Consider the following 17,416-nt stretch of genomic DNA (forward strand, 5'->3'; position numbering starts at 1 on the left):
ACACCGTGCAGGACGTTTGGCATTTGCCAGAGAACACTAAGATTGACAAATTCGCCACTGGCGCCCTGTGCTCTTCACAGATGAAAGCAGGTTCACACTGAGCACATGTGACAGACGTGACAGAGTCTGGAGATGCCGTGGAGAACGTTCTGCTGCCTGCAACATCCTCCAGCATGACCGGTTTGGCATTGGGTCATTAATGGTGTGGGGTGGCATTTCTTTGGAGGGCCGCACAGCCCTCCATGTGCTCGCCAGAGGTAGCCTGACTGCCATTGGGTACCGAGATGAGATCCTCAGACCCCTTGTGAGACCATATGCTGGTGCGATTGGCCCTGGGTTCCTCCTAATGCAAGACAATGCTAGACCTCATGTGGCTGGAGTGTCAGCAGTTCCTGCAAGACGAAGGCATTGATGCTATGGACTGGCCCGCCCGTTCCCCAGACCTGAATCCAATTGAGCACATCTGGGACATCATGTCTCGCTCTATCCACCAACGTCACGTTGCACCACAGACTGTCCAGGAGTTGGCAGATGCTTTAGTCCAGGTCTGGGAGGAGATCCCTCAGGAGACCGTCCGCCACCTCATCAGGAGCATGCACAGGCGTTGTAGGGAGGTCATACAGGCACGTGGAGGCCACACACACTACTGAGCCTCATTTTGACTTGTTTTAAGGACATTACATCAAAGTTGGATCAGCCTGTAGTGTGTTTTTCCACTTTAATTTTGAGTGTGACTCCAAATCCAGACCTCCATTGGTTGAAAAATTTGATTTCCATTTTTTTAGTTTTGTGTGATTTTGTTGTCAGCACATTCAACTATGTAAAGAACAAAGTATTTCAGAAGAATATTTAATTCAGATCTAGGATGTGTTATTTTTGTGTTCCCTTTATTTTTTTGAGCAGTGTACATTTCTGTTTAGCAGTGGGATTCAGTATATTGCTAAATATAATCAGTATATTCAAATGTAGTGTCTTCCACTTGCTGGCCTACATTGAAATATACCTATAAAATGTCTTTCACAGTGAATGAATGGCTCTCCCGATCACCCCATGGCGCAGCGCTTCCAGGTTTTTAGCTCTCAGATGACCACAGCATCTGAGGGGTCAAATGCCTGTGATCGTCATTATTGCTGATTAGGGACATTAGCCCCAGGTGTCTGCTATTTAAAACGGCAGAAACCCCGCTGCTATGTTGGCCGCTGCGCTTGCGAGTGGGAACCATTTTTAAAGACTTTTGCTATGCATGTATGGCGGCGGTCAGGAAAGGGTTAAATCACTTTCTCAAACATTTCCTTAAGGCCTCATGCACACGACCGTTGTGTGCATCCGTGGCCGTTGTTCCGTTTTCCGTGATTTTCTGCGGACCCATTGACTTTCAATGGGTCCGTTGAAAACTTGGAAAATGCATCGTTGTTCATCCGCGGCCGTGATCAGTGTTTCCTGTCCGTCCAAAAAATATGACCTGTCCTATTTTTTTGACTGACAACGGTTCACGGACCCATTCAAGTCAATAGGTCTGTGAAAAAACACAGATGCACACAAGATTGGCATCCGCGTCCGTGGCCGTTGGCAACTTTCACACAGATGGATCTGCAGATCCGTCTGCAGAGAGCTTTTTCAGATATGAGTTCGTGAAAACTCATATCAGACAGTATATTCTAACACCGAGGCGTTCCCATAGTGATGGGGACGCTTCAAGTTAGAATATACTGAGAACTGTGTATACGACTGCCCCCTGCTTTTACAGGGGGCTGTGATCCTCACAATTAACCCCTCAGGTGCCGCACCTAAAGGGTTAATTGTGCGTATCATAGCCCCCTATAAGAGATCAGGTGCTGCCAGGCAGACCCCCTCCCTCCCCAATATTATATTTATTGGTGGCCAGTGCGACCTCCCTCCCCCCCCCAGTTAAAATCACGTTCCAAATCGCCCATCATTGGTGGCCAGTGCGGCCTCACATCTCTCTCCCCCCCCCCCCCCCCCTTAATTAAAATCACGTTCTGAATCCCCCACCATTGGTGGCCAGTGCGGCCTCACCTCTTCCCCCCCCCCCCCTAGTTAAAATCATGTTCCCCCATCATTGGTGGCAGTGGAGAGTTCCTGACCCCATTCACTTCAGAGGATCTCAGCTGCTATATCTGGCCTAGACCTATGCCAAAAGTATATTCTTTTGACCTACATGGTGTGTGTGTGTATATATTGCTTCAACTGTTTTAATACAAATTTATGCAAAAAAAAATGGGAGTGAAAGGTGGTTATATAGAACTTTATAGGCATACAGTTGTATCCATCTGGGACATATTTGTGTAATGGCGACGTGGTTTGAACCTTGCCCAATCCCAAATTTTGGAAGAAAGGTGCAGGCTGGATTCTAACTCATCCAATCTTCTATCTAAAAGATCAGATGTGCATTGAAATAGCTAAGGGAACCTTCACATCACGGTTTCAGTTTCCGTTCTTTTGGTCCTTTCGAGGAACAGAAAAAAAAACAGGATCCTTTAAAAAAAAAAAATAATAATTTAAATCCCATGCATCAGTTAAAGAGGACCTGTAACCACTCCTAACATGCCTCTTTTAATAGCTACATGCATTTATTATTTCTACTAGAAGTTATGAATGAATTGCTAGCAGTCTGCAGTAAGGGTACAGAGGGCTGTTAAAGGGTTTCTATCACTTCGTATGACATAATTAGCTGTCAGACACTAGCGATCTGCTAGTGTCTGCTCTGGCCAACCATCCTACTATAATCACTTGTGGGGCAGCGGTTTTGCTAAAAAACTAACTTTTATAAATATGCTAATGAGCCTCTAGGTGCTATGTGGGCGTCATTAGCACCTAGAGGCTCCGTCTACCTTCATACACAGCCGCCGCCCAGCGCGTCCCTCCAGCCCGCCCATGTCCTCCTCCGTGTAACGCAGCGGACGAGTTCTCGCGCATGCGCCGTGCGCGGCTGTATTCGGCGCATTTGAGATCTCAGCTCTGAGCGGTCAGACATTCAATGCGCATGCGCCGAATACAGCCGCGCATGCGCATTGAATGTCTGACCGCTCAGAGCTGAGATCTCAAATGCGCCAAATACAGGCGCGCACGGCGCATGCGCGAGAACTCGTCCGCTGCGTCACACGGAGGAGGACATGGGCGGGCTGGAGGGACGCGCTGGGCGGCCGCTGTGTATGAAGGTAGACGGAGCCTCTAGGTGCTAATGACGCCCACATAGCACCTAGAGGCTCATTAGCATATTTATAAAAGTTAGTTTTTTAGCAAAACCGCTGCCCCACAAGTGATTATAGTAGGATGGTTGGCCAGAGCAGACACTAGCAGATCGCTAGTGTCTGACAGCTAATTATGTCATACGAAGTGATAGAAACCCTTTAACCAGTTGGGGGGGGGGGTGTACCTGCACAGACTCACTCTATCCAATCAGTGCTGCCATAGTCAGACTGTGCAGGTACACCCCCCAACTTGTTACCTCCCCTCTGTACCCTTAGGCCCCTTTCACACGGGCGAGTATTCTGCGTGGGTGCAATGCGTGAGGTGAACGCATTGCACCCGCACTGAATCCTGACCCATTCATTTCTATGGGGCTGTGCACATGAGCTGTGATTTTCACACATCACTTGTGCGTTGCGTGAAAATCGCAGCATGCTCTATATTCTTTTCACGCAACACAGGCCCCATAGAAGTGAATGGGGTCGTGTGAAAATCGCAAGCAAGTGCGGATGCGGTGCGATTTTCACGCATGGTTGCTAGGTGACTATCTGAATGGGGACCCGATCTGTATTATTTTCCCTTATAACATGGTTATAAGGGAAAATAATAGCATTCTGAATACAGAATGCATAGTAAAACTCAGAGTCTACTTGATCGCGTAGTTGCGGATCTCTGTCTTCTGTAATGTTGAGCTGCCGGCTAAGGACCTGTGGTGACGTCACATCACATGGTCCCTCACCATGGTGATGAACCATGTGATTGGACCATGTGATGAGCACAGTGATGTCATCAAAGGTCCTATTCCTGTGCACAGCAAAGAAGAAGACAGAAGAGATGCCGGCTGCGCAATCAAGTGGATTAAGGTGAGTTAAATTTTATATTTTTATTTTTTAACCCCTCCAGCCCTATTGTACTATGCATTCTGTATTCAGAATGCTATTATTTTCCCTTATAACCATGTTAGAAGGGAAAATAATACAATCTACAGAACACCGATCCCAAGCCCGAACTTCTGTGAAGAAGTTCGGGTTTGGGTACCAAACATGCCGATTTTTCTCACGCGCGTGCAAAACGCATTACAATGTTTTGCACTCGCGCTGAAAAATTGTGCATGTTCCCGCAATGCACCCGCACCTTTTCCCGCAACGCCCGTGTGAAACCAGCCTTACTGCAGACTGCTAGCAATTCATTCATCGCTTAGTAAAAAGTAGAAATAATAAAGGAATGGCATAACATAGTCATAAGAATAGATGTTCTAGAATCATTATTACATGGGGAACGCATGTAGCTATTAAAACAGGCATGTCAGGGGTGGTGACAGGTCCTCTTTAAGCACAATTTGGGATCCGTTTGAGCCATTTCTGTCTGAGATCCATTTTTTAGATGGGGGGGGGGGGGGGGAGAACTGCATGCGGAAACTTAAATGTATTTTGAGATTTTACAAAAAGTAGTAAGTATGTGTGAAGTGAGAAGAAAATGATACCTGGTTTTAAAAATGTTTAATAAATAAATAATCTGGAAAGTGTGGCGTGCATTTGTATTAAGCCCCCCTGAGTCAATACTTTGTAGGACCACCGTTCACTGCAATTACAGCTGAAAGTCTTTTGCTATAAGTCTTCTTTGCAATAAGGCTCAAGCTCAGTCAGATTGTATGGAGCGTGTTTGTGAACAGCAATTCAGTCTTGCCACATATTCTCAGTGGGATTTACCTCTGGACTTTGACTGGGCCGTTCTAACACATTACTATGCTTTAATCTAAACCATTCCATTGTAGCTCTGGCTGTATGCTCAGGGTTGTTGTCTTGCTGGAAGGTGACCCTCCTCCCCAGTCCCCATGTTTTCCTCAAGGATTGCCCTGTATTTAGCTCCATCCAATCTCCCATCAACTCTGACCAGCTTTCCTGTTCCTGCGGAAAAAAAGCATCCCCACAGCATTTTTCATAATAGGATGGTGTGTTCAGGGTGATGTGCTGTTAGTTTTCTGCCACACATGGCGTTTTGCATTTTGGTCAAAAAGTTCAACTTTGGTCTCATATGACCAGAGCAACTTCTTCCACATATTTAATTTGTCCCCTACATGGCTTGTGGCAAAGTACAAACTGGACTACTTATGGCTTGCTTTCAAGAATGGCATGCTTCTTGTCACTCTTCCATAAGGGCAGATTTGTGGAGTACACGACTAATAGTTGTCCTGTGAACACTCTCTCCCGCTTGAGCTGTGGATCTCTGCAGCTCCTCCAGTGTAACCATGAGTCTCTTGGCTGCTTCTCTAATTAGTGCTCTCCTTGCCTAGGCTATCAGTTTAGGTGGACGGCAATGACTTGGTAGGTCTGTAGTCGTGCCATACTCCTTCCATTTCTGGATGATGGCTTAAACAGTGCTCCGTGAGATGTTCAGAGGTTAAGATGTAGATTTTTTTTATAACCTAGCCCTGCTTTACACTTCTCCACAACTTTATCCCTGACCTGTCTGTTGTGCTCCTTTGTTTTCATGATGCTGTTAGATCACTAATGTTCTCTGACAAACCTCTGAGGCCTTCACAGAACAGCTGTAGTTATACTTAGAATAAATTACACACCGGTGGACTCTATTTACTAATTAGGTGACTTCTGGAGGCAATTGGTCAGACTGGATGTTATTTAGGGGAATCTGAGTACAGGGGGCTGAATACAAGTGCACGCCACACTTTTCAGATTTTTATTTATTAAAATTTTGAAAACCATGGTATCATTTTCTCTTCACTCCACACTTACTTGCTACTTTGTGTTGATCTATCATATAAAATTCCAATTAAATATATTGAAGTTTGTGGAATGTGAAAAGTTCAAGAGGTATGAATACTTTTTCAAGGCACTGTAGCTGACTGAAATATCTTGTGTTTATGGTCAGCTTTGCTCTGTTGTGGTTCCACTCTTCTAAAATCTCAGATGGCGGCTCTTTTAGAGGACCTTTCATTTCCCCTGGTGTTTGTTTTAGTAACTGCTTGTTTTCCTCATTAACTTACAATTCTGAAGCATTTTTTTCACATAACTTGTGCTATTTCTTTTATTCCTCACAAATTTCAAAATGAAATGCCAGCTGGGTGTCACCTGCAGTTTACCACTGACAGCACTGATTTAAAAGGGTTCTCTCATCTTGCCATTACTAGGGAGATATGAGACCCAGTCCCGAACACCAGCCAGCCGGGAAACAGTAGAGCACTCTGGCGCTCGCTGTTTCAGTAGTTCCTATTGCAGTCCATGAGAGTTATAGAAGCAGTGTAGCATAGCAAGCTGTACTATTTCCCTAACCTACCGGAGCGCTCTGCTGTTTGCCAGCCGGCTGGTGGTCGGGACTGTATCTCATCTCTCCCTAGTAACGGCAAGATGAGAGAACCCTTTTATATCAGTGGTAAACTGCAGGTGACACCCATTTGGAAATTCATTTTGAAATTTGTGAGGAATATTAAAGAAATAACCCAACAGTTATATGAAAAGATGCTTCAGAATTGTTATTGCATGAGGAATGCAAGTAGTTACTAAAAGACGTGTCAGAGGTGACAGGCCCTCTTTAAACTTGATTCTATTATGTTTCAAAAGGGTAGAGTTAAGACAGAAAAAAAAAAAGGCTAAAAGCTAGAAAAAAAATCCTGAAATCTTTTCACACAGACCTCTAAGCCTATCGATAGGTTGGCACTTCCTGATCTGTAAAGATCTCTTCTCTGCAGTCATCGCATTACAGGGCATGGTTAGATTGAAAGGTAAATGCTGTATTATAGGATGACACCACTCACAGCTCCTCCCCTTCCCTGCACAGTGAACTCTGCAAAGGTCAGAGCATGCTTGAACACTCCGGTAGAAGTCAGGTGCATCTCCAGTCACCAGTCAGAACATAACAGATTAGAAAAAGTTTCAGTATCTAGTTTTAATTGGTAAAAAATAAAATCTAGGTGATACATTCCCCTTAACCCGTCTTTGACCTAACAATTTTAGCATTTTTTTTTTCTTTTACATTTTAGTTTTTTACTCCTTAGGCTACTTTCACACTGCCGTCTCTGGGTCCGCCTGTGAGATCCGTTTCAAGGCTCTCACAAGCGGCCCAAAACGGATCAGTTCAGCCCCAATGCATTTTGAATGGATAAGGATCCGTTCAGAATACATCAGTTTGGCTCCGTTCAGCCTCCATTCCTGCAAGCAGCGTTTTGGTGTCCGCCTGGCGATGCGGAGCCAAACGGATCCGTCCTGACTTACAATGTAAGTCAATGGGGACGGATCCGTTTTTACTGACACAATATGGTGCAATTGAAAACGGATCCGCCTCCCATTGACTTTCAGTGTAAGTCAAAACGGATCCGTTTGCAATGCATTATCATGAACAAAAAAATGGTAATGCAAACGGATCCGTTCTGAACGAATGCAAGCGTTTGCATTATAGGTGCGGATCCGTCTGTGCAGACACCAGACGGATCCGCACCTAACGCAGGTGTGAAAGTAGCCTTACCCTTCTGGAGCCAAAAATGTTAGTTTTCCTTTCACAAAGCTTTTGCAGGCTTGTTTTTTGTGGGACAAGTTGCACTTTCTAATGGCACTATTTAATATTGCATATGAAGTAGTGAGAAGCTGGAACAAAAATCTAAATGGTGTGGAATTTGAAAAAATGCAGTTCAGCCATAGTTTTATGGGTTTTGTTCAGTGGTTAAATTTACAATGCCATATTCTGACCCACATAACGTTTTTCTAGTTATGTCTATGGAGCTGTGGGAGGGAGGGCTCTCTTGTGGGGTGATATGTAGTTTTTATTGATATAGTTTTGGAGTGTCCGTAACATTTTGATTACTCTTTATTCACAAGTGAGATCCTTGAAGTGGTTTTGGTTTTTGTCATGGCTGTGTCAGATTGTGTGGCATGTAAGGGGTTGTGCGTACTACTTACGGGAACGCTTAAGGCAAATCCTGAAGGGGGTGGAGCATGACTATCCTCTGCTGGTATCTCAGTCTTGCAACCCACCGTTAAGCCCTGCGCTAGGTATAACAGTGTATCACTTTTTCCATGAGTCTTCATTAAAAAAAAATTGAGGGGGAGATTTATCAAAACTGGTGCGAATGAAAAATGGCTTGGTAATCAATCATATTCCACCTTTCATTTTCCAAAGGAACTCTGAAAAGGATCAGTCTGATTGCTTGCTATAGGCAGGCCAGTTTCATTTGGATCAGATTTAATAAACCTCCCCCTAGGTCCTTTTGGGGTTTAAATTGTGGCTCCTTTATATCATTCTTTTTATTCCTTGTATAATACATGAGTGGTGCAAAGCATATAAGCCTCTGAACTATGTCCTTGCTTCATCCTCTGGTTTCACTGATCCATCCAGAGATGGTGGCTATCACTTTTATTTTCTTGTTATCATTTACAACCTTATTAATCATATCGTTATACCTATTAGGACATTCTTCATCCATGCCAAAGAATGACAAAGGTAATACATTTTGCATTTGTTCATATCATCATTTTAATATGCCATATTAAAGTTCTTTAAATTATATTTCCTGTATATGTGCTACATCAAGAGTCCCATCTGCTGAAAAACTGGGTGACTATTTCATATACCTCGTTTCTGGGGACAAAAAATCATAAAGCCATATAACATTGATATTTTGAAGTACTAATTTCTTTGTCCTAAAACTACTACTCATGTATTATAAGGAATGGTGGCCATGAGTTTGTTTTCAACGTGTTCCTTGGTACTTTTTAATTACCCCTTTCACATCTTCCTCTTGTGTCAGAAAACTTCTACTGTGTCTGTTAAAATTTGTTCAGCTGCAGAATCTGGTTTTACATGTGTATAAAAAATCAAATGAAAATCAATTTTTATTTTATCAATGCAGATTTAGTCAAATACAGTAGAATGCCTTTTAATGGAGAAAAGCTTATGTATTGTGCCCAGTATGATTTACATAGAGGGGTTCTGGTCTGGAGGCATTCCACCAAAGTCGTAGGTCACCCAGGTCTCCATAAGACTGCTAGCCTAATTGCCTAACGTTACTGGGGGCCCACCATCTCTAAGGGTGTCTGGGATTATGTTGCCGCATGTGCCACTTGTGCCCAGAACACAACTGAAAACGGAGACCTGCAAGTCTCCTACTCCCCTTGCCAGTGCCAGAAGCCAATTGGTAGCACGTGGCCATAGACTTCATTACAGATATCCCTCCTTTATCAGGATGCACTGGAATCCTGGTGGTGGCGACTGACCCATTTTCTAAATAATCTTTATATAGCACCAACATATTCCGCATTGCTTTACAATTCTTCAGGGGTTCAGACAGTAATAAATAGCATAGCAACAGACGAACATAATTACAAAAAACAAGATGGCTGCACACCATTATATAGTTAACGGTGTGCAGCCATCTTGTTTTTTGTAATTATGTTTGCTTCATGGATATGCACCTAAAATTGGCTCACTTTTAGATTTTGCACTGGTGTTTTTCTACCACAGAAAAAATGCCATAGAAACAGATTGCATTATTTTTTTTTCCAAACCACAATTTTTTTTTTTTTTGAAACCCACCCTTAAAGTTGAACCCCGTTCACGGCCCTTGATGTTACTAGTATGTCAGCAGAGTACGAGCGGTGTATGGAGCTGGGTTATCAGCTGGTCCCGCTCCATACAGTTGGCACAATGACTGGGAGATAACTTTAATCCTGGTCATTAACCCTTCAGATGTCATGGTCAATCGCTGCCATGGCATTTGAGCATTTAGACTGAGGGAGGGGACTTCCTCTGCCCTCCAATTGGAAATTCTGCGGCAGTATCACTGGGCTCAGATCAGTTGCTATGACAGCCCGTGGCCTTGTGAAGGCTCCCAGGCCTGTCATAGTATGGCCCGACAGGCGAGCCTGTAAAAATCCAATAGGCTGCCCATATTGCAGTCTGTGGTATAAGTGATCAGAAGATCGCATATGCAAGCCCCCTAAGGCAGGGAGGGAAAAAACAAAACATGTCTAATTTCACACAAGCGAGTTCTCCGTCCTGATGAGATGTGTGTAGTGAACGCTTAGCATCTGGACTATCACTGTTCATCTCGGTGTTCAGAAAAAAATTGCAGCATGTTCTATATTGTGCATTTTCATGCAGCCCTGGCTTGATAGTAGTGAATGGGGTTTGTGTGAAAAACGGAAGGCGTCCGGATGCAATTATTTTTTGTATTGATGGTTGGTAGGAGATGTAAATTGTTACTCTTCAGTTCTTCTTCACATGTTTGAAAAACGCATAAAAAACTGAGAGTGCCATTGCAGACAAAACTAATTCAACTTGTATAGAAAGCAATTTTTCGCTGACCCATTCCATATCGCTCATGTGAAAGGGGCCTTAGGAAGTTGATAGCTAATGTTTTGTTAGATGTGTACTAATGTTTGTTTTTTCTTTATTTTTTTTTCTTATGCTACCAATAGATGATTCTCCTCCGGCTGAAAGAGAACCTGGTGAGGTTGTTGACAGCCTGGTGGGGAAGCAAGTGGAATATGCCAAAGAAGATGGCTCAAAAAGGACTGGCATGGTTATTCATCAAGTTGAAGCCAAACCCTCTGTTTACTTCATAAAGTTTGATGACGATTTCCATATTTATGTCTACGATTTGGTGAAGACATCCTAAGTAGGATTGTGGACAGCCTTGCCAAACTTGTGGATCTAAATATATGTAAAAATTTGTAGAAAGACTTTGTTTTCTGGTTACAGAAATGTTCAGATATTCCTGCGAACCCACAATCCCTGGTGTTGCGTACAAAAGAAAGGGAAAAGTCATTTTTCTTTTGAAGAACATACTTGCCCATCTTTCTCTTAAACAGGAGCAAACCACTTTCACAGGTTGACATGTTTGGATCTAGAGGATGCTACGTTTTTGAACATGAATCTTTAAAGCTGAAGGTGTCTCAGTGCAAAGACGAGCTGAAGGCGTCTCCATGCAAAGACGAGCAAGCCCAGCCATGCAGATTACGAAATAACGGGATAGATGTGTATTTCTAAGCACTCATTCCTTGCTCTACAGAGAACTGTTTGGTATGTCTAACGTCCGTAAACTAGGTGTCCAATATTTTAGCTTTCAGCGTCTTTGTTGAAGGCCGTAGGGGTAATTGATACTTGTGCTGTGAGTCCCAGCAAATCATTGCACTGTGAAGTATTGACTTCGTTCACACCAACTTTGTGCCAAATACTTGGCACAATCCAGTTGAGTATCGGCGGGATGTTAATTGGCTGTAAATTGGCCTGAAGCTCCACATTCAATATGGCAACACTAGTGCAGCTGTGTAAATGAGAGAAAATGTATTGATGCAAAAATAAAGACCTAACATTTCCTAATTTTTTGCTTTACCGTGGACATGATGTTTTAGATTGTGGGGCAGTTCTGCCCCAAGTTAAACTGTGTTGAAAGCATATTTCCAGTGTTATGTTTGTCTTGTGAGTGAGAAGTGTCTCTGCTTCCCACGTGTTTTTTTTGTTAAGTTTTTTTATTTTTTTTATTTCTTTCCCCCCCATCCCCCCCTCTTATTTCCGTTGTGTTTTGGCTACACGCTTTTGTTTTATTTTTTTTTTGTCATTTGCTGCTGGTCACTTTGTATTTCAAGTCCTATCAAAATGGTGTGCCCTTTATGGATTCGACTATCTTAAAAAAGAATTTGAAAATGCTGAAAAACAAGTGACAGAATGGAAATAACATTTTCCTATCCGATGTAGTAAATCTTAAAGGGTTTCTGTCACCTGAAAAATGGGTATTCAGCTGGCTGACATTAGCGATGTGCTAATGTCAGCTGAACAGAACTATATTAGTGCCGTCTCCCTGCCTGCCGCCGTTTATTGAGAAAACGGAACTTTTATAATATGCTAATTAGCCTCTATAGGCCACGCCCTGCTACACTATATTGACAGGGCCAGGCATCCTTGGTCTCCTGCCTCCGGGCCTGTCTGCAGTGTAAATCTCGCGCTGTTTAGTATTCGGCGCAGGCGCTGTGAGTGAAGGGATCTCGCCAGCTTTCTCACTGCGCCGAATACTGAACGGTGCGAGATTTACACTGCAGACAGGGCCGGAGGTAGGAGACAAACGATGCCTGGCCCTGTCAATCTAGTGTGGCCAGAGGTGGGAGAACGGAGCCTCTAGGAGCAGGGGCAACGCAAACCCCCCCCCCCCCCCCCTGCTCCTAGAGGCTAATTAGCATATTATAAAAGTTTTGTTTTTCTCAATAACGGCGGCAGGCAGTGAGATGGCACTAATATAGTTCTGTTGTCAGCCAGCCTAATACCCATTGTTCAGGTGACAGGTTCCCTTTAAGACCTATACAGAACTTGAGTTATGACTACGTTTTGCACCCCCTCAAGTACAGTTCTGATCTATAGCTTGAGACAAGCATGTAAGCTTCTTGAACATAGCAGTAAAAAAAACGGCACAAATTTTGGCTGTGCCAAATTAAAAGTGCATTCTCATCAGGTTCTGTTACAGGTGAAATACATACGTTTTCAAATCCTTTTCCTCCAGTAGGGAAATGGCCAGTGAGAACTCGTTCTTACACACGAATGGTGTCTGCTCCAGCAGCGAGGGCTTGCAATGCAGGTTTATATGTAAGCCTCTTTCTATTAGGGGTGGCTTTTTCACCTATATGTTGCATTCTGCATTATTTTGCACAGATCATTTTAAGCCTTCTGTATGTTGACTTGTAGAGTCAACGTAACCTTACACTCCCCACAATTCTAGAAGTATTGGATATCAAAAATGCAGTGTAATAGGAGCGTAATTGTGACCGTCTACAACACTGACCTGGCTTACAAGTTGTGTTGGTGCCAACCTATAATAATTTTTCCTCTGTGAACTTCAAGCTCTTGCATTGGAAATGAATGCATTATATCAGCATCTTACTGGTACTTAATGAATGATCATGTAGTGTACCACGTATTTCACCCACTGCTACCAAGTATTGCAAGAGTTGCGACTTGTGTGCAATGGATACAGAAATGCCGCATGTGTCCTCCCATATAGCTTTCGATTTTGTAACCACAGAGCTTATAGGGTTTTCGTTTTGTCCCCATGTGCTGCTAAGTTTTAGCACTTACCTCCTGTCGGTGCACGAGAGTGCTGAACTGTTACTCAAAACCCTTGTGGCGTTATTTTTACAACTTTTTTTTTTTTTTTTTGCCATGTTTCATATTTAGCCTTATGGCAAATGCCTTGTATTTTATTATTTTAATTTTTTTTGTCTGTGTAACTGTCCATTGCTATTTCAGTACTTCCTTGAATGTTCTTTCGGGCAAGCAGAGGCAGAGAGTGTACAGTGAATAGCTTATCCATCTGTCTTTTTGTGTTACACACTAAAAAAAGGTCTTGAATCATGTTTTTTGTGTATTCAGCAAAGTGCATAGATTTGCAACAGTGTTTCTACCCTGCAGATCTCTAAAGTGGCTTATATTGACTCTGGAGAGTCCTGCATGTAAATCTCAAAGCAGAGCCTGGCTCCGTGAGCCCACCACTATAGTTTGGTAACACATTGTAAATGTGTGTGTGTGTGCGCGCAGTTGGAAACGCACAGTATGTATTGTCAAATTGGGCTTTTTTTCTTTTGGATGCTAAAGAACTCCTTTTGTCCTTATGGTTACATGTATACTTGCTGTTTATATACATTTTTCTGTACTTTTTTTTTTTTTTTTTTTTTTTAGGCTTCTGTTACTTGTTTTCACCTAAGTCAGGTGCATGTACATTAAAGAACTTTCACCATTCATCTCTTTTTTTCAGGTTTTTGTTAGGGCTCACGTTTTAGATCTGCATGCAGTGCTTGCATTTAAAGTTACGTTACATCTCGCTACCTGGATACAAGTGGTTTGAAGTCATTGTCCAGAAATTTCACCGGACTGAACTGCAAGCTTTGTTTTGTTTTGTAATCCTATTTTCAACCCTTTTTTCTGATGTATAATTGTATTTTGTGTGCGTGATGTCAGGCTGCCATGTAATAATACATAAAAATATATATGAAGACTATAATTGACCAGACCATTCTTTATTGCATGCTTAGTTAGTATGCTTACTGTTACAAAATAAAGGTGCATGTGTGAACTGTTGCTTTTTTTTTTTTTTTTTTTTTCATTCCTAAATTATTATTTTTTTAACTGCCACCCCTTCCCTGCCCCATATAATTTTTACTTTTGCAAATTTGCTTGCCTAGCTTTGAGAGAATTAGATTCAAAAGGCACTCTTGCGGTCAGCAAATAAAGGAACAATATTTTATTTATTTTTTCAATCCCACCCCTCCTTCCCCCTCCTCAAAATTGTAACTCAAAATGTGAGCACCTGTTCAGGTCAACGATCGGGTCAGATTGACCATTAAAGGGATTTTCCAAGAAATTTTAAACTGAGGACCTATCCTCTAGATAGGTCATCAGTATCTGATTGGTGGGTGTCCAACCCACAGGACCCCCAACGGTGAGCTGTTTGAGAAGGCACTGGCATTTGCAGTAAAGCTGCAGCCTGCTCGCAGCTTACCAAGCACAGTGCAGTACATTGTATAGCGGCTGTGCTTGGTATCACAGCTCAGTCCTGTTCGCTTCTATGTGACCGATGAACGTGACGTCACATGGCCTAAGCGAAGCTGCGAGAAGGCAGCAGTGCTACTCCAAGCAGAGGTGCTTTCTCAAACAGCTGATCGGCAGGGATCCCCCACTGATCAGATACTGATGACCTATCCAGAGAATTGTCTCCAGTTGAAATATAAACAAAGGTTAATAAAAAACGGCTTCAACATTGAGATAATTGTATAGCAATGGAACCTCCCCTCCACTGGGAAACCAATAGAAATACATTTATAACTTGTCTTTACCAAAATCTTTCCTATTTCTCATGCACATTACTGTGGCTCTTGCAGATAAGAGGATCTTCCACCCTAACTGGACTATTTCTCACATCTTTTATTTGATGTCACCCTATGAAAATATTTTTGTGTAGCATATTCTACAGAAAGCATAATCCTGATACACGCAACAGAATTTTGGTAATTTTTTGCATCCATATTTAAGTCAAAGCCAGGTTGTTGTTGTTGTGTTTTTTTGTTTTTTTTCCCCTTCAGGTTCTGTTCCTGGTTTTGGCTTTACAAATATTATTGCAAAATAATGACCAGAATACTGTCGTGTAAAAGAGGGCTTAAAGGGATTCTGTCACCAGGTTTCACCCCTGTCAGCTAAACATATGCTGATGTTCAGGGCGTCTTCACGATTCCTAATGTGGGCTTATAAATGTCATCTGTGGGCTTATTTAGCTAAAAAACAGCTTTTACTAACCTGTCAGTCAAACAAATAAGGTGCCCAAGGGGATGGTAATGGGTGCAAGATGCCCGCCGCACCCACTGCTGTTCGTGCCCAGCGCCGCCTTTCCGGACTTCTGCGCTGCCTCCTAATCCTCTGTGCAGCCTCTCGCTCTCCCTCCCCCCTCCTTCTGCTGTAAGATCTTGCGCATACAGGGGTTGAGCGAAGTGCCGGCGCATGCGCACTTCGCTGTAAGAAGTCAAATGGAGAAGTCCGCATGGGCGCATCAGGCAGAGCCCTGTGCGCAAGCGCGAGATCTTACAGCAGGAGGAGGGGGAGGGAGGGAGAGCGAGAGGCGGCACAGAGGATTAGGAGGCGGCGCAGAAGTCCGGAAAGGCGGCGCTGGGCACAAATGGCGGTGGGTGCGGCGGGCATCTTGCACCCATTAACATCCCCTTGGGCACCTTATTTGTTTGACTGACAGGTTAGTAAAAGCTGTTTTTTAGCTAAATAAGCCCACAGATGACATTTATAAGCCCACATTGGGAATCGTGAAGACGCCCTGAACATCAGCATATGTTTAGCTGACAGGGGTGAAACCTGGTGACAGAATCCCTTTAATGTTTATGAAATATCAAGAAAATCAACGCTTGTCATTAGTTTAGTTTCTTGGCCCTCAGGTTGGTGCCAATTTAGACTTTACTGAAAAGACTAAGTGCACATCTGTAGTTAGGCATAGGAAGAGAATACTTAAACCTCCTGATCTAACATATGCCAAACACTGCTGGAGCCCCACAAAACCCATTCACTAGAATTGGGTCCTTTGGTTTCCGCTGTAAATGCTGGCATTATGCCAGACAACTTACCACTGGATGCAGACGGAAGTATTTAAAAAAAAATTAAATTTTTTTGCTGGAATCTGTGACTGGAGTTCCTGCCAGGACATCCACCGCAGATGTGTACCTAGCTTAATCTGAGAGCCTGTTTTCTAGAGATGCACTGCTTAAAAAATGAAGGCAGTAGATTCCTAGCACTTTGGCTTTATCAGATTTCTCAGATGAAATCTAAATTGACACTGTTCTGACCTTTTTAACAGGGAAATCAGCGAATAGCAAAATGAAGAAATATTTAAGAGGAGGGAAGCGATGTATGGACTGGGCGCCATTGCAGTGTCTGCTCTAAGGAAGGTTGTATACTGAGTGATGCTCTCCTACGAGCTTCCATATGTATGGAGCAGAAAAAAGCCTCTGTGTTCATCAGTGAATGGGAAGCCTTATTAATGTAGTACAAAATGGATCTGCAACATGGCAGTGTGCATGAGGGTTTACTTTTTTTCTTTTTCTTTTTTTTTTTTTTTACAATTTTGTGTATAGTAAGCTACATAAATTGTTTTAGAACACTACTTTGTCTTTTTAGGCATTTTAATGATTTCCGTGGGCATTCTTTGTATGGAAATAAATTCTGCATAAAGCAGAACTCTATGCAGCTTGAACAAGCATGATGTGTTGCAATTTCCTGTTGAAAGTTAAGAGGTAAAACCTTCAGGAAGCCAGTTTAATGATTGACTTCTGTCAGCATTTTTATGCCGTATGTATGGATGTAGCTCAGATCTCTTGACTTTTTTTTTTTTTTTTCTTCTCCGTTTTATTTTACTAATGTTAACCTGTCTGCTGTATTTGAAAATATATCCCATATCGATATGCTACTGTAAATATTTTTTTTACTACGTCTCTGGTGTGACTATTCTGAAAATGTTCAAAATAAATCTTGTACATGCAGTTTGGTTTGCAGATGTTCGTACTGGCCATTTGGTCACATGTATATAACCTATATAGCGGTTATTTTTATTTAGTTTTTCAACCAAATATTATCAAGCAAATACATAGCCAAACAATAACCGATAAGGAGATAAACTTTGCTTATAGGGGTCTTCTGGTTTTGCAATTTTCAGCTTTAA

General features: G+C 42.6%; 1 protein-coding gene across 4 annotated transcripts in view; it reads left to right on the forward strand.

The window, feature by feature from the left end:
* Positions 1-11,673, forward strand: part of SPIN1 (spindlin 1) — a 67,168-nt gene extending 55,495 nt beyond the window's left edge. For 3 of the 4 annotated variants that reach the window (XM_040416960.1, XM_040416962.1, XM_040416961.1), the window contains exons 6-7: positions 8,629-8,661; positions 10,638-11,673. In XM_040416960.1, the coding sequence (XP_040272894.1) occupies positions 8,629-8,661; positions 10,638-10,837 (233 nt within the window). In that variant the 3' untranslated portion in view covers positions 10,838-11,673. The remainder of the gene's footprint in view (positions 1-8,628; positions 8,662-10,637) is intronic. The other variant, XM_040416963.1, reaches the window with a different exon arrangement.
* Positions 11,674-17,416: the final 5,743 nt, after the last annotated feature.

This window comes from Bufo bufo, chromosome 2 (genome assembly GCF_905171765.1).
Source record: "Bufo bufo chromosome 2, aBufBuf1.1, whole genome shotgun sequence".
NCBI lineage: Eukaryota > Metazoa > Chordata > Amphibia > Anura > Bufonidae > Bufo > Bufo bufo.